The sequence below is a fragment of the Sebastes umbrosus genome, chromosome 7, assembly GCF_015220745.1.
Source record: "Sebastes umbrosus isolate fSebUmb1 chromosome 7, fSebUmb1.pri, whole genome shotgun sequence".
In the NCBI taxonomy this organism is placed as follows: Eukaryota; Metazoa; Chordata; class Actinopteri; order Perciformes; family Sebastidae; genus Sebastes; species Sebastes umbrosus.
In genome coordinates, this window is record NC_051275.1 from 15,739,677 (window position 1) to 15,759,896 (window position 20,220).

Genomic DNA, 20,220 nt, shown 5'->3' on the forward strand with positions numbered 1-20,220 from the left:
AGTCTTTGAATCTGACAATAATCTCAAATCATATAAACATTGTAAAGAAGAAGTATTGTTAGTTTATGCGTTTTTTTTCTTTCTGAGTACTGACTATGTCATATGATGATTATTATAGGCGGAGTTGGCTTCGTCCCCTTTTTTTGAATTTGGTGTGTTTTTTTTCCCCTGCCCTTTGAACGTACCACGGAGCCTTGCGTCAGTTTGTAACGATCGTGGTTCGACGGCTCAGTTTAGGCGCCATTTACAAGTTAGAGAGTCTTCAAGCAGGAGGAGAGCGACCGGAATCACACGGGGGATAACTCACTTTATGTGGATTATATTCGCACAAAAAGTTTGGATTACTTTTCCGTCGCGGTCGTGATTTTGGAGCCATAAAGGAAAGACTCTTGACAGACCGTGTGCTTATATATTACGGAAGGTTTCATTGAAACATTTAGAGCTGAGTAAGTTAACGGCTGGGTTCCGTCTATTTGCTGAAATGCATCACGTTAGTTTACATCAATAACACCGTAACTTGAGTTTTTAACATCAACTACGGTGGGAAAACGTGCTTATCAACGTCAACAATAGTCCTGAATGTATAAAGATTGCTCTCTTATTTGACTTATATTACATTTTAAGCTTTTTTCTTAGTCACACATACACCCCTAACGGTAACATTACGACTGTCTCAGCTAATATTAACGTTGCTTAGCAATACATTTGTCTGTTTAACGTCAGCTACTTAAGCTTTACGTTAAATGCTTTTAAGAGAACGTTAACTGTTAGTACAGTTACAGTGCAGATAGTTGCTACGTTACAGTTGCTAGTCAACGTTACCCTTTACGTTAGCTTCAGCTGCAGTATTTCACATTAGATAGGTAGCTACAGCTGCTAACTTAACATAGCTGAAAATAGCGCAAGTAACGTGGCAAAGTTTCGCACAACGAAACCCTGTAGCTCAAGCTAGCTTTACTTTTTCTGAGGTAACCTACTTAACTTGGCAGACGTACGTGTAGTTTATTAACTCCCACGTTACCGTTAAGTTATCTTAACATTGGTTATTTGAGTGCACTTTTTCCAATTAGCTAGCAAGTTAGGTTGCCATGTCAAACTTTACACCTCCGCCCACCAACATTAAAAGTTGATTCAAGTTAATATTAGTGTCAGTTTTTGCGACCTCGAACTATTTCAGGACGTTGTGTCCAGAGAGTCTGTTTTAGCTGCGTCTATTCAGTAATAACCAGGCTATGATAAGAGCTGTGTGGAGAGAGAGGATTTAGCTATTTGCATAATTTGTTTTCCAGTTATGCGTTACTTTATTATCCAGTTTTTTTTCCTCCATCATTGCAGCAAGGATCGCAAACTTTGCAACCTACCTTAGATGCAGAGGGGCACTAAAAACAACTCTGTCCCAGGAGGAGGCCATTCATTTTTTTTACTGTTTGGGTTTTGGTGTTAGAATAGCATCTAATTTGCTGCTACACGCAGATTGACAGGCTGGTCGTTCTCCATCTCATAATCAGGCTGAGAGCCTTTTTTTTTTTTTTTTAATAACTCACTTAGTTCAGGTCATGTTGTTACTTTTATCTATTACAAAAAAATATATGAAAAATCTAGCTACTAGCAGTTATATGGGCGTCAGTGTGTGGATGCGACTGTGGTAATGATTAAAGCCTGACTACGGTAGCTGCGTGTGACCGACTTAAAAAGTGGAGTTAGGGGGGAGAGATTGACAGGCACAAAAACCACTCATGGATATTCCCTTTCTTTTTTTTTCCACAAATGAAACCCCTTCAGATTTTTCAAAATCATGCCGTCTAAAAGTGCAAAGAGCTCCACTGCCAAGCCAAGAGGGAAAGGGTCGCAGCCTCGGGATGACTCCTCAGACGAGCTGGATGTACCCCCTCGAGAAACCAACTCCAATGGCCAAGAGGAGGCACCGCCGACAACTGGCAAGTAACAAAGGCTGTTTTGGTGTCTGTGAATCTAAATAAGTTGTGTTCACTCCGATGGCGTTGTGCGTGTATTGCCTGTACTGCTTAGTGGCCAGTTGCCACAGCTGTGAAGCTTTTTTTCTTTACTTAAAACACGTAGTTAGAATGGCTTTTTTTTTTCTTTCTAAAGTGTCAGTCATCAATATGATTTTTGAGATGATTTTGATATCGTCGAGTGTACTTCTTCTTCTTCTTCCCCGGATCTTCTTCTCCGCAAACGAGGTAATTTTATTTCGGATAATGAAGTGTTTTATGGAGTACATCAAAAAGGGGGGGTGTTTATTCTTATAATTTGTTATAATAAATTGCATGCGAAGCTTATAAGATGCACATCAAGTGGTGTTTCTTTATAATGACGTTGAAATGCTTCACTAGGGTGTCTACATTTACAAACATCGACCCCCTTTAGCTTGTTTATGCTTAATGTGAGCACAATAGATTTTGGGACAGGTCGTTTGGTGGCTTTGGTGTGATGGCAACATAATCTATATATAATGAACACAAAACAAGATTTTTTTTTCATTGTCTGCTTTGTTTTGAGTGCAGTTCAGTGTGAGTGGGAAATGTGACGTTCACGATCGAAAATTTTGCACTTCAGTTCTTTTATTATTATCGACGTGAAATGAAATGTGGCGCATCTACTGTGAACGCGTCTCTCTCTCTCTCGTGGAGGAGCGTTTTTTGGTATAATAATGTTTGTTCATAAGCGGCCATGCAGTCTCTTTTGTGTTCAAGAACAAAGAGAAATAAGCGCCTGTCAACTTTCTCGGGAGTCGTTGTGTTTGAGTCGCTGTTGCAACTTGCTGCCTGTGTGTTTTTGTTTGTTTGTTGTTGTTTTTTTCTGCTCCTCTACCCCTCCCCCCATGCACCACTGTCCCTGTCCCCCCCCCACCACCACCACCTGAAACGACTCGCACAGAGGAATAAAAAAGTTTTCTTTCTGTGTGCCACAGATCCGTCTCACGGGGAGGCTGCCGAGGCGGTTGATAACCGAAGTTTGGAGGAGATTCTCGGTAGCATCCCTCCACCCCCGCCCCCAGCAATGACCAATGAACCGGGCGCTCCTCGCCTCATGATAACACACTTAGTTAATCGCAACTTTAAATCTTACGCAGGCGAGCAGATTCTGGGGCCTTTTCACAAGGTACTGACCAAACATGGTTACAAATGTCAAAACCCTTGCTGTGGGAAATACTTTGTGTTAATGTGTTGTGTTATAAGCTCCCAGATTTACCACCATTTTGCAAGTGTCAATTTTATTTTATTTGTCTCTTTTAATGTCATATTAAGCAACTCTACATGTTGATTTGTGTAGTGGTAGACACAACAAACAGTACAAAATTATGAATAATACTATATTATAACATTTATTGAGTTAAAAAAAATATTCAAAGTGGAACAAATCACACAACTCCATTTTGATTTAGTGAGTGTATTGAGCAAGGGGTGGTGAACTAGTCATGTGCTGACATTTACCATAAATTATAACTTTCCTTAAACTTAGTTTTTTTCACCTTTTTCTGCTCCCCTGATTAATCTGCAAATATAAGAATATAAAAGTAAATCTTAACTACACCCACTTGGATTACATTGACAATCACAATCTTACTATGCTTAAATGTTAATACATAGAGTGTAATGTTTGTATTAAAACAGTATTTGTTTGTTGGATGCATTATATTTTTATATAATTGATTTTGACTTTTTTTTTTTTTTTTATCTCTTCTCTCACCTTTCTCTCAGCGCTTTTCGTGCATCATTGGCCCAAATGGGAGTGGGAAGTCCAATGTGATAGATTCAATGCTCTTTGTGTTTGGATACAGAGCTCAAAAGATCAGATCGAAAAAGCTCTCGGTGCTGATTCACAGCTCTGATAAACATAAGGATGTGCAAAGCTGTACTGTGGAGGTGCATTTTCAAAAGATTATTGATAAGGTATATATATCTATCTCTCTGTCACACAGATACACACTACCCTCACTCTGGCCTCTCTTAAATTAATCAATACACAGTCCGAATTGAAAAGGGTGATTTAGAAATATTTTCTTGTGGATATATATTTTTCTAGAATTTTAAATGTATTTTGTCCTCAATGCTCAGGAGATAATATTGCCACACAATGATCACACCAGTGACTAAACAGAGACTCAAAGCAGTCATGAAAGTTACAACTAACACCCACACATGCCATAGTCAATTCATAATGTGCTAGAATTGATTTCTCTATTTTTAACAATTAAAAAAAAAAAAAAAAATCCTCTAGTGACTAAGTGCTACTTATTTGATTTTTACAGTGAAAAGTCAATAAAATAGGTGTTTGTATAAAGAGAAAAATGTAGTCTTTTGCTTTAAATCACAAATTACTTTGAAAATTGACTCTAGTGTAAAGAATTAGAGTTACACATGTTTCTATATTGGATATGCCACAGGGGGTGTAAGTTTTGACTTGCCCACTGTTAAATATTTCTAAGTCTTTCTGTTTGGTCCAGCAGTTCACAGTAAATTAAAATCAAGTTGTTAAACTAATGGTATAATTATATAAATTCTGCCAGCTTTACAATATGCAATTTATGAAATTTAAAAAATATTTTTTAAGAAGTGGTGTACACAACTTAGATTATAAGACTTGTTTTTAAAATTATTACACTTTTAGGTAAATGACAAAGCTTTTTGCAATGCATTTATAATCTCATCATCATATCTAATGTGTTGTTCAAATTTTGTAAATGTAACATGATAGAATACACTCTAATATTGATATGGCTTATTTACATGTTAGTGTAGCTGGCTTAGATCTGTTGTGTGCTTTTTAAACAAACCTTTTTCTGAATAGTTTTTAATGTGCAGTGTTTTCCTCTAACCACTCTCAGTGGATTTGTCAGTATTATGAGTATTATCATTTGATGTGTAGAAGAACTGTAAAGAGTTTCTCCTGAACTGTTCTGCACTAAGCTGCTCTGTGTCCTCTGCCCCTCCCCCCTCTGAGCCAGGAAGGAGATGACTACGAAGTCATCCCCAACAGCAAGTTCTATGTTTCCAGGACTGCCAACAAAGACAATTCCTCAGCCTACCATATCAATGGCAAGAAAGCCACATTCAAAGAAGTGGGGGCTTTACTCCGAAGTCATGGCATCGACCTAGACCACAACAGATTTCTGATCTTACAGGTAATTGCAAATTTTTTAAATATAATTTCCTCTTCCACTTCTAACTTTTTTTTATGCTGTGACCATCCCATTCTGTCAGAGATTTCCTGCTCTTCGTTCTCTGCTCATTTCTCAGTTTTCTTTGAGTGTGCCATGGCTAAATTTTTTAAAGCCATGCCTGTCTGTGGGAATAACCTGTTGCACTGGAATTGTAAAGGAGAGGATGAGCCCTCTGCCAGCCCTTAGACTGCTATAGCAGCGCATCATGGTTTGAAACAATGTGGAAAAGGTGCGAACCATTATTTGCTGCTTTAGAATTTTAAGGAAAAACATGGACCTGGATGTGAGTGGCTGTAGTTGAACAACTAACTCACATTTTGTAGTGTTTGGAATCTTTTTTTTTTTTTTTTTTTTTTTATGAGGTTGACCCTCCAGTGGGGGACAGGTTGGACTTCCCTTTCCCTCCCTTTCTCATTTACCTGCCACGCTTTAGCAGCACGTAAATATTGGCGTGTGAGAATAGCCCCAACCCCAATATTAGCAGTGCTGCTTCAGTGTGGCTGGATCAAACACCCTCCATTACCATGGCTTTAATATTGGTTACATCTTTTTTTTTTACCTCCACTGTGAATGTAATACATTCCTGTTTATGTTTTAATTATTTTTCTTGGTTGATTTATTTATTGATTTCTTTTTTATTTAGCATTGTGTGGCACTGAGTTTGTACCACTTCACTAGTTACACTCCTACCCCTTCAGATTGTTTTACATGTGTAACCTACCCATTATTACTGATTAACCCACGGCTTATGGGGTGATGACACAGGTCAGAGCAGAACAAAATGGCTGATGTAATCTTTGTTGCCCCAATTTTATTTTTTTTTACAGTGTGTGGTAGTTTCAGGTGAACACTTTGTTTCTACCCTCCACTGTGGTTTTGTGGTTAGTTGGTTGATTACATGTGTCCTACTTGTTTTTTTTCGGTGTGTGTGTGTGTGTGCTGTCCCTTCTCACTCTTCTTAGATGTTAGATTTTCAGCTCTCTGTGTATGACATGGCTGCAGGGGTATGGGAAGAGGCTTTAGCTTTTCTCCAAGGTCACTTTTCCAGGCCTCTGGCTAAGGGGAAACTGTCTATTTTGTGCACTGGTCAGAACGGAGGATGACAGGGGATCTCCCCTAGCTCTCTACTCTACTTCTCTTTTCTTTCATACATAAAAGTAATATGTGAGCTGCCTTTTTCCCCTCCTACATATAAATAAAACATAATTCGGGACTTTGATTTTTTTGTATCTGCAGTTAGGTTGTGTTAAATATAACATTTATTATGTAGAAATATTGTTTTTCTAAGCCAGCCTACATCCAAAAAATAAATAAATAAATAAAAATGAACACATGTTCAGACAAGTTAAATTACACTGGAGTTGTAAGAGGAGAGTTGTCCCTAACTTGGGGCCAAGTAGTATGCATAGTATTTGGAAATTCAACCAAGGTGTTGCTACAAGAAGTCAAAATTTGCATTACTGCTATTAAAATAATTAAATTAGATAATTATAATTTTAACACAAGTTGTGTAATGGGCAGTGATAGTTGGTGGGGTGGTGATGTGTAATGTGTTGTAACAACATTAATACTTCTAAGTGTTCTGAAGCAGGTTTAGCATGTCTGTGATGACACTATTTACTCATTCATCAGATTGAATCGTATCTATATTTTATTTTATTTTAATTTTAAATTTTTTTTTTCGAATGGGTTGTTCCGTATTTTAATTTATGTTCTCTTTTTGTGTAGCCCAGTGTAATACTGGTGGTTATTCTCACTTTCTCTGAGTGGGAAAAGCCATTGTGTTCTCAAAGGGAACTTCTAGAAAAACAAAATGTGTATATTGTATGTGACTGTATGTATCTGCCAAGTTGTGTGTGTAGCAGAACAGCATTATTTTTCATTTTAGAGTTATGAATTCACTTGATCACATATCTTAATAGTGAGTTTTGTAGACATTTTTTGTTTTTATTTATTTAATTATACAAGTGTTTTATTAGAACTTTTAACTCTGTGTTTTCAGTGAATGATTGCGTGCATGTCTTTGTCCATGTGTTGTTGTGGATTGTACGTAGGGCGAGGTGGAGCAGATTGCCATGATGAAGCCTAAAGGTCAGACGGAGCACGACGAGGGCATGCTGGAGTACCTGGAGGACATTATCGGCTCCTGCCGCCTAAAGGAGCCCATCCTAACCCTGGCCCGCCGCATTGAGCTACTCAATGAGCAGAGGGGAGAGAAGGTGACACACACACTATCTGCTCACACACTCATAAGCTAACCAACTCTCCTTCCTGTGTCCTGACTTCATGTGCTGGGCATTTATACAGTAGAGGTTATAGTTTGAAGAGTTTTTTAGTTTTTGATGCACATATCTCAGATAAAAAATAATATTTTTTTTATAGCTGTGTAACTGAAGTATGTAAGATAAGTTGGTACTTGGCTGGGCCAAATGCCCCAGACATGATTCATGGTTTTTCATAGAAAATCTTTTGTGCACAGATATTTACTTCTGAAGATTGTGCTATCTTAGTAATACATTTATTTATTTATTTATTTATTTTTTTATTGTACTATATAAATAAGCTGAGATTGGAGTGATTAAAAACAAATGAATGCTATTGTAGCTTTTATCAAAATATCATCAGAATGATTGACATGCTGTAAAAACATTATTTTTTTTTTTTACATGTCACTAATGCATATAATTTATGTCTAGAAATGTTATTAAAGTTATGTGACCTGATATTAAGTACTGCGATATGTTCACTGTCATAGCTAAACCGAGTAAAGCTTGTGGAAAAGGAGAAGAATGCTTTGGAGGGAGAAAAGAACAAAGCGGTGGAGTTCCTCACCCTGGAGAATGACATCTTCAAACACAAGAGTCGGCTCTGCCAATATTATGTGTGAGTGCACCAGCACCATCTCTCTCTGTTCTGTACAAATTAAAACGATAATATAATCTCGTAAAATTTCAATATAGACCCAACAGTAGCATAGAGAAGAAAAAAAATCCACTGAATGAATGCCAATTTTATACTCACTAAACTATAATGACTTACCTCTTACTGTTTTCTCTTTGCCATTAGTCATGATCTGCAGAAGCGTGTGGTGGATAAAGAGCAGGAAAAGCAGAAGATCTTGGAGGATACTAAGGAACTCACTGAGAAAAATGCAAAGATTTCACAGGAGACAGAGAAAATGAACCAAGAGATCAAAAATGTGGAGAAGTAAGGCATTTTTGTGTTTCTTCTTCCTCTTCTTCCCCTCTACTAACCAATGTAACATGCTTAGAGGGTTACTAAACCAGAAAACTGTTGTCCCCCTGCAAAAAAAAAAACCCAAAAACAATGGGTGTAAACTTGATGATGCCATAATTTCATAATTTTTGGGCTTTGATCCCCATAGATTATTTTAAAATATTATTTACTATGAAGAGTTTGCTGTGTTATATTACAGAAATTGAGCATATTATTATTTGTTATGTATACATTGTTTTGAATCTTTTAGTATTATCTTCTTTTATCTAATATTTCAGTTGATTTTTCCACGATTGACTCGAGTGTACTCAGTAAAAAAAAAAAAATGCCGTTCCTCCACCAGGAAACAAAATAAGCTCAACAAGTACATTGAGACCCAGAAGGAGAAGTTCACCCAGCTGGACCTGCAGGACGTTGAAGTGCGTGAGAAGATTAAACACTCCAAGAGCAAGAACAAGAAACTGCAGAAGCAGCTGGAAAAGGACAAAGAAAAGGTGTGTTGGCCTTTTTAAAATTGTGGTCCACTATTACAAACAGTTCGATTGCTTCGTTTAACTTGGTATCACTGTTTGCTACTCAGCAGTAGTTGTGATTATTTCACTCCCCGACAGTGTCACAGAGGCACACAGTCACATACTCTGTCAGGAGAGCATAATCATAGCCATTTTCCCATAATTTACAATGCATATATCCATTAACAAATACAAGGTTGCACTCAGTCAAGACAAGCCAGCACCAGTATGTGTATGACACTACACTGTAACTCTGTTTATTTTGTCCCGCGGCCAAGAAAGAAACATGGGCACTAAAAATACAATTTCCGTTGCTTATAAAAAAAACACAAGGGTTGTTGTTTTGAGGCCTGGAGAAAAAAGACATTTGTCAAGGCTGTACAGAAACCTAAATGAATTGCACAATTCAACAACATTTTAACTTCTTACATGTTTCGTTTGAATCAAATTCACTTCACTTGTAGGTCGATGTTCATGTTTTACAGTTTTAAACACACAACAGTGTACTGTGTGTTTTTTTTTAAGAATTATTCATCGTACGTTGTCTACCTTTTTTTAAATTTCAATATTTTAAGAGTGATAAACATGGATTCTGCAGTGATACATTTCCTAGAGATACATGTTTTTAAAATGTTTTTTTTTTTTTGTGTGTGAAAATTAAGCAAGTTTTACAGATAATATAAATTTGTGTCAAAATATTACAGGTAGTGTAGCGTTTTAAACAAAAAGCCTGGCTATTGGAAGAGTTATAATTTCCAAAGAACTGTAACTGACATCATTCTGCATGATAGATACAGCTTCACAAAGCAAGTACAGTGAAATTTCGTTTTCACACAAAAAACGTGAATATTGCTACTAACAGATATTGGTCACATGATGCCCTATGTGACCAAAAAAGGATGCTGTCTCAGTTGCAAAAGTGTGTACAGACCTTTCTTAATTTTTTCACATTTTTTCTTACCATGGGCAAAGACAGATACATGTATTTCTTTTAGATAAATTGAAATTATGCATAAAAATAATAATAAATCCTGCTTAAAATTGTAAGTCAAATTTCATGGCAGGAAAAACCCTAAACTAGCCACTAGGGGGCTGTGAAGTAACACACAAGTTGTTAGTGTGCGCCTATTGATAGCCCACTCATGCTCTGTTTCACTATTAATTATGTTCCAGTTTCTCTAACTTACTGAAACACTTTTTCACACAAGCGTAGAGTTACTGTAGGTATAGCTTCTCATATCTCCCTCTCTGCTCTAAAACTATCTGCCCCACCTACAATGGCTGTGCTCTGGAAGCGTCTTGGTCAGAGGGGGAGCTGGGCAGAGGCAGGCAGACCTCTGGGGAGCAGTGTTCTGCTGTGTGGTAGTCAACTATGGCCTGGCTTGTGTAACACTCCCAGCAGCCACATTCACATTTCACCCGCAGTTAACCCTACAAAACATAGACTATACACACACACACACACACACACACACACACACACACCACTCCTTGCCTTGTCTCAGCCCTGCCAAGCGGCAGATTGTTGTGCCAGTCTTAACCAGGGCTCGCTCAGTCCTCAATGTGTGTTTATAGTTGATTACAGTTGTGTGTTTTGGCCTGCTTCTGAATGTGTAGCACAGTTGCTCGTAACTGGCACTAAAAAGCGTATTCAATCCATTTACTTTATGCCTCTTGTCTCCTAATAAAGTCTTCACTGATCCTTTAATCTCATCATCTAATTTAGGAGGTAAAGGGGTTCTTACTCTGTGGTTGGTTGTGTATAGATGATGATTTATGTCCTCATGTTGAACCTAGACAGGTGTAGCCACTGTTGCTTAGAATCCACAGTCGCACACACACCTCATGTGTTTTTGTATGTCCTCCTGTCTGGCTCATCTTTCAGCTGGAGGAAGTGCGCGGTGTTCCAGCCAGCAGCGAAAAGGCCATCTCTGAGGCAACAGCTCGCAAGGAAGAGGTGGAGAAGCAGAAGGTGAAAGAAGAGAAAAAACTTGAGGAGGTGATGGAGAGTCTGAAGGAAGAGACCAGCGGATTGCAACAGGACAAAGAGGTATGTGTGTATATATATATATCTTGGTGTTAGTTTGTTGCATGCTTTGTTTAACTTTTAGATAGTAAACTTTCCTCTCCTCTTTCTGTATTCTCCAGACCAAAGAGAAAGAGCTGATGGAGCTCAGTAAGGCCGTAAACGAGACCCGATCTCGTATGGACCTGGCCCAGTCAGAGCTCGACATCTACCTTAGCCGCCACAACACCGCTCTGACGCAGCTCAACACGGCCAAGCAGACACTTCAGACGACCTCTGACACACTGCGCGAGCGCCGTGCCGCCATCAAAGACCTGGAAGTCAAAATCCCCCAGAAAGAACAGGAGCTCAAAAAGGTAAAAAAACCCCGACATCAGCGTTGTCGTTTACTTTGTTTATTGTTCAGGCAGCATTTACATGGGACATTTTGCATCTCATTAATGTAAGTACCTTGTGATGAAACCACTACACGTCCAGCTGGTGCTCGCTGCATCTGTTGACTCTTTCTGCCCAGTGGATGCAGTTAATCGCTCCTCTCTTTTTTTTTTCTCCGCAGGACGAGGGAGCGCTGGAGCAGCTGATGAAGACGGATAATGAGACCAGGGAAGTGGTGAGGGAAATGAGGCAGAAGGTGGATGAAGCCAAGAGCTCTCTGTCCTCCAACCGCAGTCGAGGACGGGTCCTGGATGCCCTCATGCAGCAGAAGAAGAGCGGCAGAATCCCTGGCATTTTTGGAAGATTGGTAAAAAAAAAAAAAAAGAAGATGTTATAAAATATACAGTGTTACACAGCAGCAATTTAATTCCACCAATTGATTTTATTTTACTTTTTAAGCCTTCAATGTCTGGAATGAGAAGCAGAAGTCTGTAGTAGCTGTATTCTAAATGATTTTTGTGCTTGTAGGGAGACCTTGGAGCCATTGATGAGAAGTATGATGTGGCCATTTCCTCTAGCTGTGGCGCTCTGGACAACATCTTGGTGGATACCATTGACACAGCTCAGAAATGTGTCATGTTTCTCAAAGAGCAGAACATCGGGTTCGCCACCTTCATTGGTCTTGACAAGGTAAAGAGTGTAAACGGATGATTTAGTCTCTTTAAGGATAGATTGGTGTCTCTAGTACTGATGTCAGTAGCCGGTCAAGTGTGTAGTTCAGTGTCTTTGACCACTTAAAGTCGTACCAGTTTGTTAGTGAGATTTCTAAATACGTACAGTACATTTACTAAACTTTAAAACTATGTTGAGCTATTCAGGTTTCCGCTGATATCACAAATAATATCCTCACCTTGCTGCTTGGTCTCATTCCTCCTCACTTCCTTCGCTCAGATGAAGACGTGGGAGAGGAACATGGCTCCCATTCGCACCCCAGAGGACTGCCCTCGTCTCTTCGACATGGTGCGCGTGAAGGACGAGAGCGTGCGACCGGCTTTCTACTTTGCCCTAAGGGACACCCTGGTGGCCCAGGACATGGAGCAGGCCACCAGGATGGCCTTCCAGAAAGACAAGCGTTGGAGGGTGGTCACCCTGAAGGGACAGATCATTGAGATGGCCGGTGGGTGGCTCACTTTTTTCTGTCACAACTCTTACCTGGTTGGTCTTAAGGGATGGGTATCGTTAAGATTTTATGGATACAACTACTCTTATCGATACTCCTTATCAGTTTGGTCCTTTTATTGACACTCTTATCGGTTTGTTTTTCATTACTAAATAATTGCTTTTTAATGTACTACTTAAAAAAAAGACTAAATTCAGAACAGAGTTGGAATTTATTTATATTTTAAATATAACTAAATGTTTTAAAGCAGCAACAGTAATGTTTACAAAAGCAAAGTCACGATATAAACTCAATAATCTCACTGGAAACAAATCTTAAATGCCAATAAAATAAAATAAAGGAGGAGCTCAGCCCCAACACAGAGAGCAGAGGAGATGTGTGCTGCAGTGTGATAATAAATTACACCAAAACATTAAAAAGTACAGATAAAAGATGCGATAACGTCGGAGCTTATCAATACTCTGGTCTTTTAATAATTTATCACCGGTGCCTGGTTAATACTGGGTTCCGGTACCTATCCCTATTGGGTTTTTTTTCTTTAGCTTACATACTAATAATACATAAGAGCAATATATATAATAAGATAATATATTCTGTTTTCACAAGTCCAATTTTCTTTTTTTATCCCCCTGTGGTCTGGTGTGTGCTTCACAGGAACCATGACTGGAGGAGGAAGAGCGATGAAGGGCAGGATGGGCTCCTGTATTGGTACTGAGGTCCCCCAGGAGGAGGTGAGTGTTTATCAGATGTCTTATTAGAGAAGAAAATTTAAATAAAATGTTTTTCGCTTGATTTAAAATAACCTTTTTATATAAATTCATTAGATTCTAACCTCTTGTTACTGAGTTCATGTAAATGATATTCATCTTTTACTTGTGTAGAACTACCTTTTAATACAAGTGACACTTATTTCTGTATTTAGTTTATTGTCGTTCACACTGTCCAAGTGGGCGAAGCAAGCTTCATAAATAACTCCTAATCCCTGTTGTAAGATAGTAGTATTGAAGATTTACCTTAAGTTTCCTTGAATTAATTCTGAGATACTGGATGAAAATGGACCCATCAGATAATCACCACAGCAGGCCGTTAGTGTGAGACGTGATGATTTTCATGCGTTCTGTGCAGCTTGACCGTATGGAGAGCAAGCTGAACGAGAAAGTGTCGAAGCTGCAGGACTGCCAAGAGAAAAAGCTGCAGCTGGAGGAGAGCGTCCAGCGCCTGCGGCCACAGCTCCGAGACATGAAGAACACCCTGGAAAAATATTCCAAAAGCATGACCGTACGGCACAATACACATTTTCCTTTTAATTCGCTGTTTCACTCATTTAGTGTATTTGTGATCTCAGCTCTTAGCACGCCTGTGTGACTGAGTCGTTTCCTCCTTTCTTTCATTCCCTCAGAGTCTAGCTGAACAGGAGGTTCACCTGAAACTTCAGATCAAGGAACTTGAGGCCAACGTGCTGGCTGCTGCCCCGGACAAGGCCAAACAGAAACAGTTGGAGAAGAGCCTGGATGCCTTCAAGAAAGGTAGGGTTCCTCCTGTAAACTGTAAAGACAAATATTGTTGTTAATTGTTAAATATGTTCACGTTTGATCTCATGTTAGACTAAAATGACACTCCACATAATCGAATGGTGTCAAAATGTTCATATTGCGTTATTGGTTTTAGTTCTAAATGAGTTTACATGACTGATTCATGAAAATGTTTACTCCGTTTTTCTCGTTCTGTCCCGTCATAACCCTCTCTTGCTCTCTCAGACTATGACGCAGCGTCCAGTAAGGCTGGGAAGGTGGAAAACGAGGTGAAAAGGCTCCACAACCTGATCGTAGACATCAACAGCCACAAGCTAAAAGCTCAGCACGACAAGCTGGACAAGGTCAACAAGGAGCTCGATGACTGCTCCTCCACCATAACCAAGGCCAAAGTGGCCATAAAGACAGCTGACCGGTGAGGAAATCACCCATGTTTAAGCTCTGTAATTAAGGGTTTGCATTGTTCACACACTCATTCAGGATTAAAGTCAGATGGATCAGCTGAATTATGTTTATCTATCTAGGGGAAACACCCCTTACCGGGGTTCTGAGTGGATTTAATTCCACTTATCAGACTCAGCAAGGAAGCTACTATTGTTTCCTTAATACTTGAGGATACTAACATCTGTGCCAGGTCTGTGCATCGCATATAAGTAGCATTAGCTTCCAGTAAGCTTCACTGAATTCCTCTCTTCTTCCTGTGTTCAGTGTTGTGGCTGTAACAACTCAAATGGGCATCTAGTCATCATCAGTATCTGTAGCTGGAACATTAAGATTGATCGCGTGGGCAGAGCAGCCTGGCAGCAGTCTTGTCCGATGTAGGAAGAAGACACCGGTGGCTGCATGTGACACGGTTTGTTCGGCTGGAGGAGCCATCGAGCCAGTTGGAAAACACAGCGGAGCTAAACCGAGGCGCACCGAGGCAGCCTGTGTGAAAGCTCTTCTTCCTTGATGTCAAGTACAGCCTTGATGTATTTGAACTGGCAGCGAGGAAGGGGGGGGGAAACAGCAGTAGATGGTTTTTTTTGCACAAACACTGCAGTTAACTGTCCTGTAACGTTTGAATGGAGTCGACATGGAACTTCTTCCTGTTGGAGAAGCATGTTTGAAAGCTATTATTAAAACAGATGGATGAACATAGCAATGTAACAGGAGATTTAATCTTTCAGGAGCTGTTGCAGCTCCAGTGCAAGAAAATATCTCTGATGTTTGGGTTTAACCACAGTAATAGAACCATCTCTTTTCTCTAATGACCAAGCTACATCTTTTATTATGTTCACTCTAAAATACACATTTTAGATGCCTTTTATTGCCTCTAATTCCTTCTGATGGCTGATTGTTGCATGCCTTGTCATCACACAAGTGTCATTGATCTGTATTTATATATATGTTTGGGATGATTTCACAGGCATATTCATTTGATTGAGTGTCTCAGTGCAGCAGTGCAGGGTCTACGGCTCGCCTTGTTTAGCGAGTAGTATTAATGAGCCACATCAAATCACCGCTTCACCCTCCTACAGTCGTCTGACAAAAGAAATATAAATCCACCTGGGATTTGTATTTAGCTGTATTGAAACATAGTGTAAGTGTTAATAAAGGTTTTAGTGTTGATAGCGGACTTTTAGAAAAACAATCTGAAGCAACTAGTGTGGACTTAAACCCTATTCCACACGAAAATTACTTTTGCAATGTCTTCGTCTTCCAGTGTGTCTACACAGAAAAACAGTTTTCAGTCGTCCCTCTCACGTGCGTCTGACTGAACTGTTGTTGTGTTCAATCCAGCCGGCTACACAGGCCACGTAACGGCTAGCCTCGGATTGCAATTTAAGCAACAAGTATTTACCCTTTTAAGTCTATTTTCAACGCAGAACTACAGTGTTTTATGGGTTGGGCTCTGAGTGCTGCCAAAACACAGGTGACCTACACTCGAGACTGCCTGAACACACCCTGTGTAGATACAAACAGAGCTGCTCTGCTAACATGCGGCTCACGTTACGCCTCCTGTTAGCGTGGATTTGCTTTGATAAAAACATCAGATCCTGATGCTTAAAGTTGAAAAGCCGTCACGGAGCTGAGATCTTTGTAACCCTTATAGACAAGACGGTTGCTCTTCATCGGTCACTCAATAGCAGTTTTGTTTTGCAAGACTGAACCTGATATTATCAGTAGTTTTTCCACCTCTCCCACTCTGACAGAGGCTAATATCTGTCTTTTGTCCTTTTTTCTGCAGCAACCTGAAGAAGTGTGAGGAGGGTGTGATTCGCGTGCAGGGAGAGCTGGAGGAGAACGAGAAGTCGATGGCTGAGCTCACCGAGCAACTGAAGAAGCTGGAAGACGAGGCCGGGGAGGTCATGAAGGCCTGTCAGGAGGCTGAGGTAGGCACTCCTTATTCACTTATGTTTTAAGGCTCATTGTTTTTGTTTTTCTACAGATTTTCACAGAAATTGTCCAGATATTTTATACCACTATGTCCAAAAGTAGTAGATTTCTGCTCCAAGAGACATTCATGACAGTAGTTTATTGTAAACCTGGCTATAGCTAGGATTATGCATCTTGTAATTTGAAAATAAAGAGGACAATTTGCTGATTACAATTCACAGAAAGGAAAGAAAAATGCAATAAACTGTTGGAATGCAGTGTTGAAATATGATTTTTACTCTTTTTTTTTTATCAAAAGACACTGATAAATTCACCACTCCTATTTACAGTTATAGTAATTTTATTTTTAAAGTTAAATAATGTCTATTCTCTCTCTCATGTCATGGATACTTATGTCCAACTTGTTTTTTCTCTGGCTGTGTAGAATCACCACATCTAAATTCATTTGAAGTAAACATTGAAATAAGCTGAGTACCACTGTTTTTGTCTTGTCCTCTAGGCCGCACTTCCTGAGGTGCAGGAGCAGTATCAGGGGGTGTTGAAGGAGATAAAGGTCCTGCAGCAGCAGGAGCACGCCATGCAGGAGGAGTCCCTCAGCGTCCGGCTGCGCATCGAACAGATCGAGGCGAACATGACTGAACACAACAACAAGATCAAACACTGGCAGAAAGAGGTGGGTGAGGAAGGGAAGAGTGTGAATTCAAGTACAAGTTGGGTTTTTATTATTGTTACTCTGGCCGTAGGCTGTATTGGAAATGAAAACATTGTACTCACCAAAAGTAATAGTTGAGTTGTTTATATTCTTCAGGCCACCAAGCTGTCCATTCATACCATTGAGGGCATGCCCGCAGAGCAACTTCCCGTGCTTACTGACGCTGAACTCGAAGAAATCGCCAATCCCAACGTCATTATCAACAAGATGATCACGTTAGAGACCAAGTGTGCTCAGATGAAGCCCAACCTCGGGGCCATCACCGAGTACAAGAAGAAGGTATGCACAAATATGAACAGGCATCTTTTCTATCTTAACATTTTGAATCTTACACCGGTGATATTTCTTCAGTTTTACAGCAGCTTGTGTCATTGTGTGTGTGATTGTGTGTGTGTTTTTCAGGAGGAGCTGTACCTGCAGCGCGTGGCTCAGCTGGACGAGATCACCACAGAGAGGGACCAATTCAAGCGTGGCTACGAGGACCTGCGCAAACAGCGCCTCAACGAGTTCATGACCGGATTCAACATGATCACAAACAAGCTGAAGGAAAACTACCAGATGCTCACACTGGGTGGCGACGCGGAGTTGGAGCTCGTGGACAGTTTAGACCCCTTCTCCGAGGGAATCATGTTCAGGTAAGAGGAGAAAAATAAACTGCCCAAAAGACTAAAGACATCCTGTTTACTACTTTTCTAGACATAAATCATGTCCTGATTTTCTGTTTCTCACTCTCTCTCTCTCTCACTCTCTCTCTCTCTCTCTCTCTCTCTCACTCTCTCTCTCTCTCTCTCTCTCTCTCTCTCTCTCTCTCTAGCGTGCGTCCTCCAAAGAAGAGCTGGAAGAAGATCTTTAACCTGTCAGGTGGAGAAAAGACCCTCAGCTCCTTAGCTCTGGTGTTTGCTCTGCACCACTACAAACCCACACCGCTCTACTTCATGGACGAGATAGACGCTGCTCTCGACTTCAAGAACGTCTCCATCGTGGCCTGTTACATCTATGTGAGTATTGGACCTGTGTGTTAGGCGATAAGGCATGCAACGAAAAGTAATTTAACATTTTTAGCCAGTTCATTTTCAGCCCTGTGGTGTAATCAGTGCTGTTGTGTAACACTGGAATAACGGGGGAGTTCAGACGAATCACCTGTTTATGGGAGCTGGAGCAAAACAAAGTACTTAGCCTTTAAAGCTGCAGTGGGGAGAAATGGAGGAAATGTGATTTTTAAAAAAAGCTATTTTTATAAAACAAATATATCACTATATCACTATATACGGTCACTATATCCTGACCGTAGTGCATGAGACAGGTAATCTGAAAAAAATAATGTGCCTCTGTGTCCTCCGGTTCTTCTAATGGCATCTGCAAGATTTCACAGACCAGAGGAAAACAACCAATCAGAGCCCAGTTGGAGCCTTGCTGTCTATTAGCACTCCGATCAACCGGTCAAACTAGGCAGCGCTAAACAAATATGAATCAATATTCAGTTACTGTAATGCGTATGTTCATTTCATTCTTCAGGCTACAATTTGAGAGGTCCTCTGCAGCAGCAACACGCTATATAACATTTGATTAATGGTGGAGAAACAACAAATCAGTGAAGTCGACGGATCCTTTTCATTCTCTGTGGAGAGCAGGAGATCCGGCTGCATGTTGCATGATGGATCAGGCACAGCGAGTTGACTGACCAGTTGCTGTATTTCAATTTGCATAATCATGACTCAACCTCAGCTTTATGCAAATGAGGTCCGTCCATCAAAAGGCAGCAGGCTCGCCAAACCCCGATCAAAAACTGTCAAACTAGGCAGCGCTGAGCAAATATGAATTAATATTCTGTTACTGTAATGCCTATTTTTTTGCTTCAAATGTTTTCAGGATCATCTAGTAGCGTGCTGTTTAGCTGAAAAATTAGAAAGTTTGTGACGGAGCAAACCGGAGCGTTTCGGGTTCCGTCGCGTCTTTCCGTTTGTTGGCCGGACACGGTGGATCTGCACCATTAAAACGAAAATCTCTAACCTCAATCTCTCTTCAGATCAGTAATTTATTTTCCTTTCCCTCATCTCTGTGCAGGAGCAAACAAAGAACGCTCAGTTCATCATCATCTCGCTGAGGAACAACATGTTCGAGATCGCCGATCGTCTCATCGGCATCTACAAAACTCACAACACCACCAAGAGCGTGGGAATCAACCCCAAGACCATCGTGTTCAAAGAGCACGATGCGGTCACTGCTTAAACTTTTCTGTTTTACTTTCCTTTTCACAAACGACATGTAAATATTTGTCTTTTTTATCTTGTCCTTTGCAATGAAATGCTGCTATTCTTTATTATTACTATCTTTACTTTTTACTATCTGAACCAATAAATAGTTTTCTGGCAAGATTGTTTCCTTAATGCAGACACCCACATGTGCAACAAACATAAAACTTTGGGAATATATTTTTGATCAAGTTGTATTTAAAGTGTCAAAACATAATGTTCCAGTCACTGGATTTATTAGAGAGGACCTGAAAGATATTTTTGCAACTATGACACATTATGTTTTTATGCTGAAAATTTAATAAAATCTTTTGTTTCCTAAAATGATGTACGTCAAATTAAGTATCCCAGTAAACAAGCTCCAATGGTAAAGTGCATAAGGCTATATTTAAAATATATTTTTAAATACAACTTGTGCAAGACTAGCACCAACAGTCATGATTTGTCTAAATGTGTGCACTCTGGTGATGTTCTTCCGTGAGGTCATGTGATGGCGGACTCCATATTTCACACTACAGAGACAACTGTAGCGAGCATCAGTTAATTGAGCTCACTGCAACACTTTGAGACATACTGCAACTCTAATAGACTTGGAACTCATCTCACACTGGCACGGCTTTTTTTTTCCTTCTTTTAATTATGAATACAACAAAAAACTAAAAAGCATTCAAACAAATGTATTAGAACGTTTTGAAAATACAGGAACTGAGAATAAGTTTAGAAAAATACAACGGGTCTAGGTAACAACATTTTGTTTGTAGTTAGAAAATTGCTGAAAACATTGATCAACATGTTATTTTCAGTACGTGATGCTTGCAGTAGCATATAAG

General features: G+C 39.8%; 1 protein-coding gene across 3 annotated transcripts; it reads left to right on the forward strand.

Annotated features, from left to right (window-relative positions):
• Positions 1–62: 62 nt before the first annotated feature.
• smc4 (structural maintenance of chromosomes 4) lies at positions 63–19,705 on the forward strand. Of its 3 annotated transcripts, none has more exons than XM_037775649.1 (24): positions 63–399; positions 1,783–1,937; positions 2,933–3,123; positions 3,723–3,914; positions 4,970–5,146; positions 7,240–7,404; positions 7,941–8,068; positions 8,252–8,392; positions 8,766–8,916; positions 10,820–10,984; positions 11,083–11,316; positions 11,517–11,702; positions 11,864–12,025; positions 12,287–12,512; positions 13,170–13,246; positions 13,641–13,793; positions 13,915–14,041; positions 14,273–14,462; positions 16,278–16,422; positions 16,926–17,099; positions 17,235–17,417; positions 17,541–17,773; positions 17,953–18,136; positions 19,203–19,705. In XM_037775649.1, the coding sequence occupies exons 2-24, from the start codon at positions 1,796–1,798 to the stop codon at positions 19,365–19,367; spliced, it is 3,891 nt and encodes a 1,296-aa protein (XP_037631577.1). In that variant the 5' UTR covers positions 63–399; positions 1,783–1,795; the 3' UTR covers positions 19,368–19,705. The 3 variants fall into 3 exon arrangements, with proteins under 3 accessions (XP_037631577.1, XP_037631576.1, XP_037631578.1); XM_037775648.1 differs by having other exon boundaries at positions 65–446; XM_037775650.1 differs by lacking the exons at positions 63–399; positions 1,783–1,937 and adding an exon at positions 2,111–2,201.
• The last annotated feature ends 515 nt before the right edge of the window (positions 19,706–20,220 follow it).

Bases quoted from the DNA above. Each gene is read 5' to 3' on its own strand.
- smc4 (XM_037775649.1), top strand. From the start codon at position 1,796: ATGCCGTCTAAAAGTGCAAAGAGCTCCACTGCCAAGCCAAGAGGGAAA. The intron at 7,405-7,940 runs GTGACACACACA...TCACTGTCATAG, and splicing joins ATGAGCAGAGGGGAGAGAAG to CTAAACCGAGTAAAGCTTGT. The intron at 12,513-13,169 runs GTGGGTGGCTCA...TGTGCTTCACAG, and splicing joins ACAGATCATTGAGATGGCCG to GAACCATGACTGGAGGAGGA.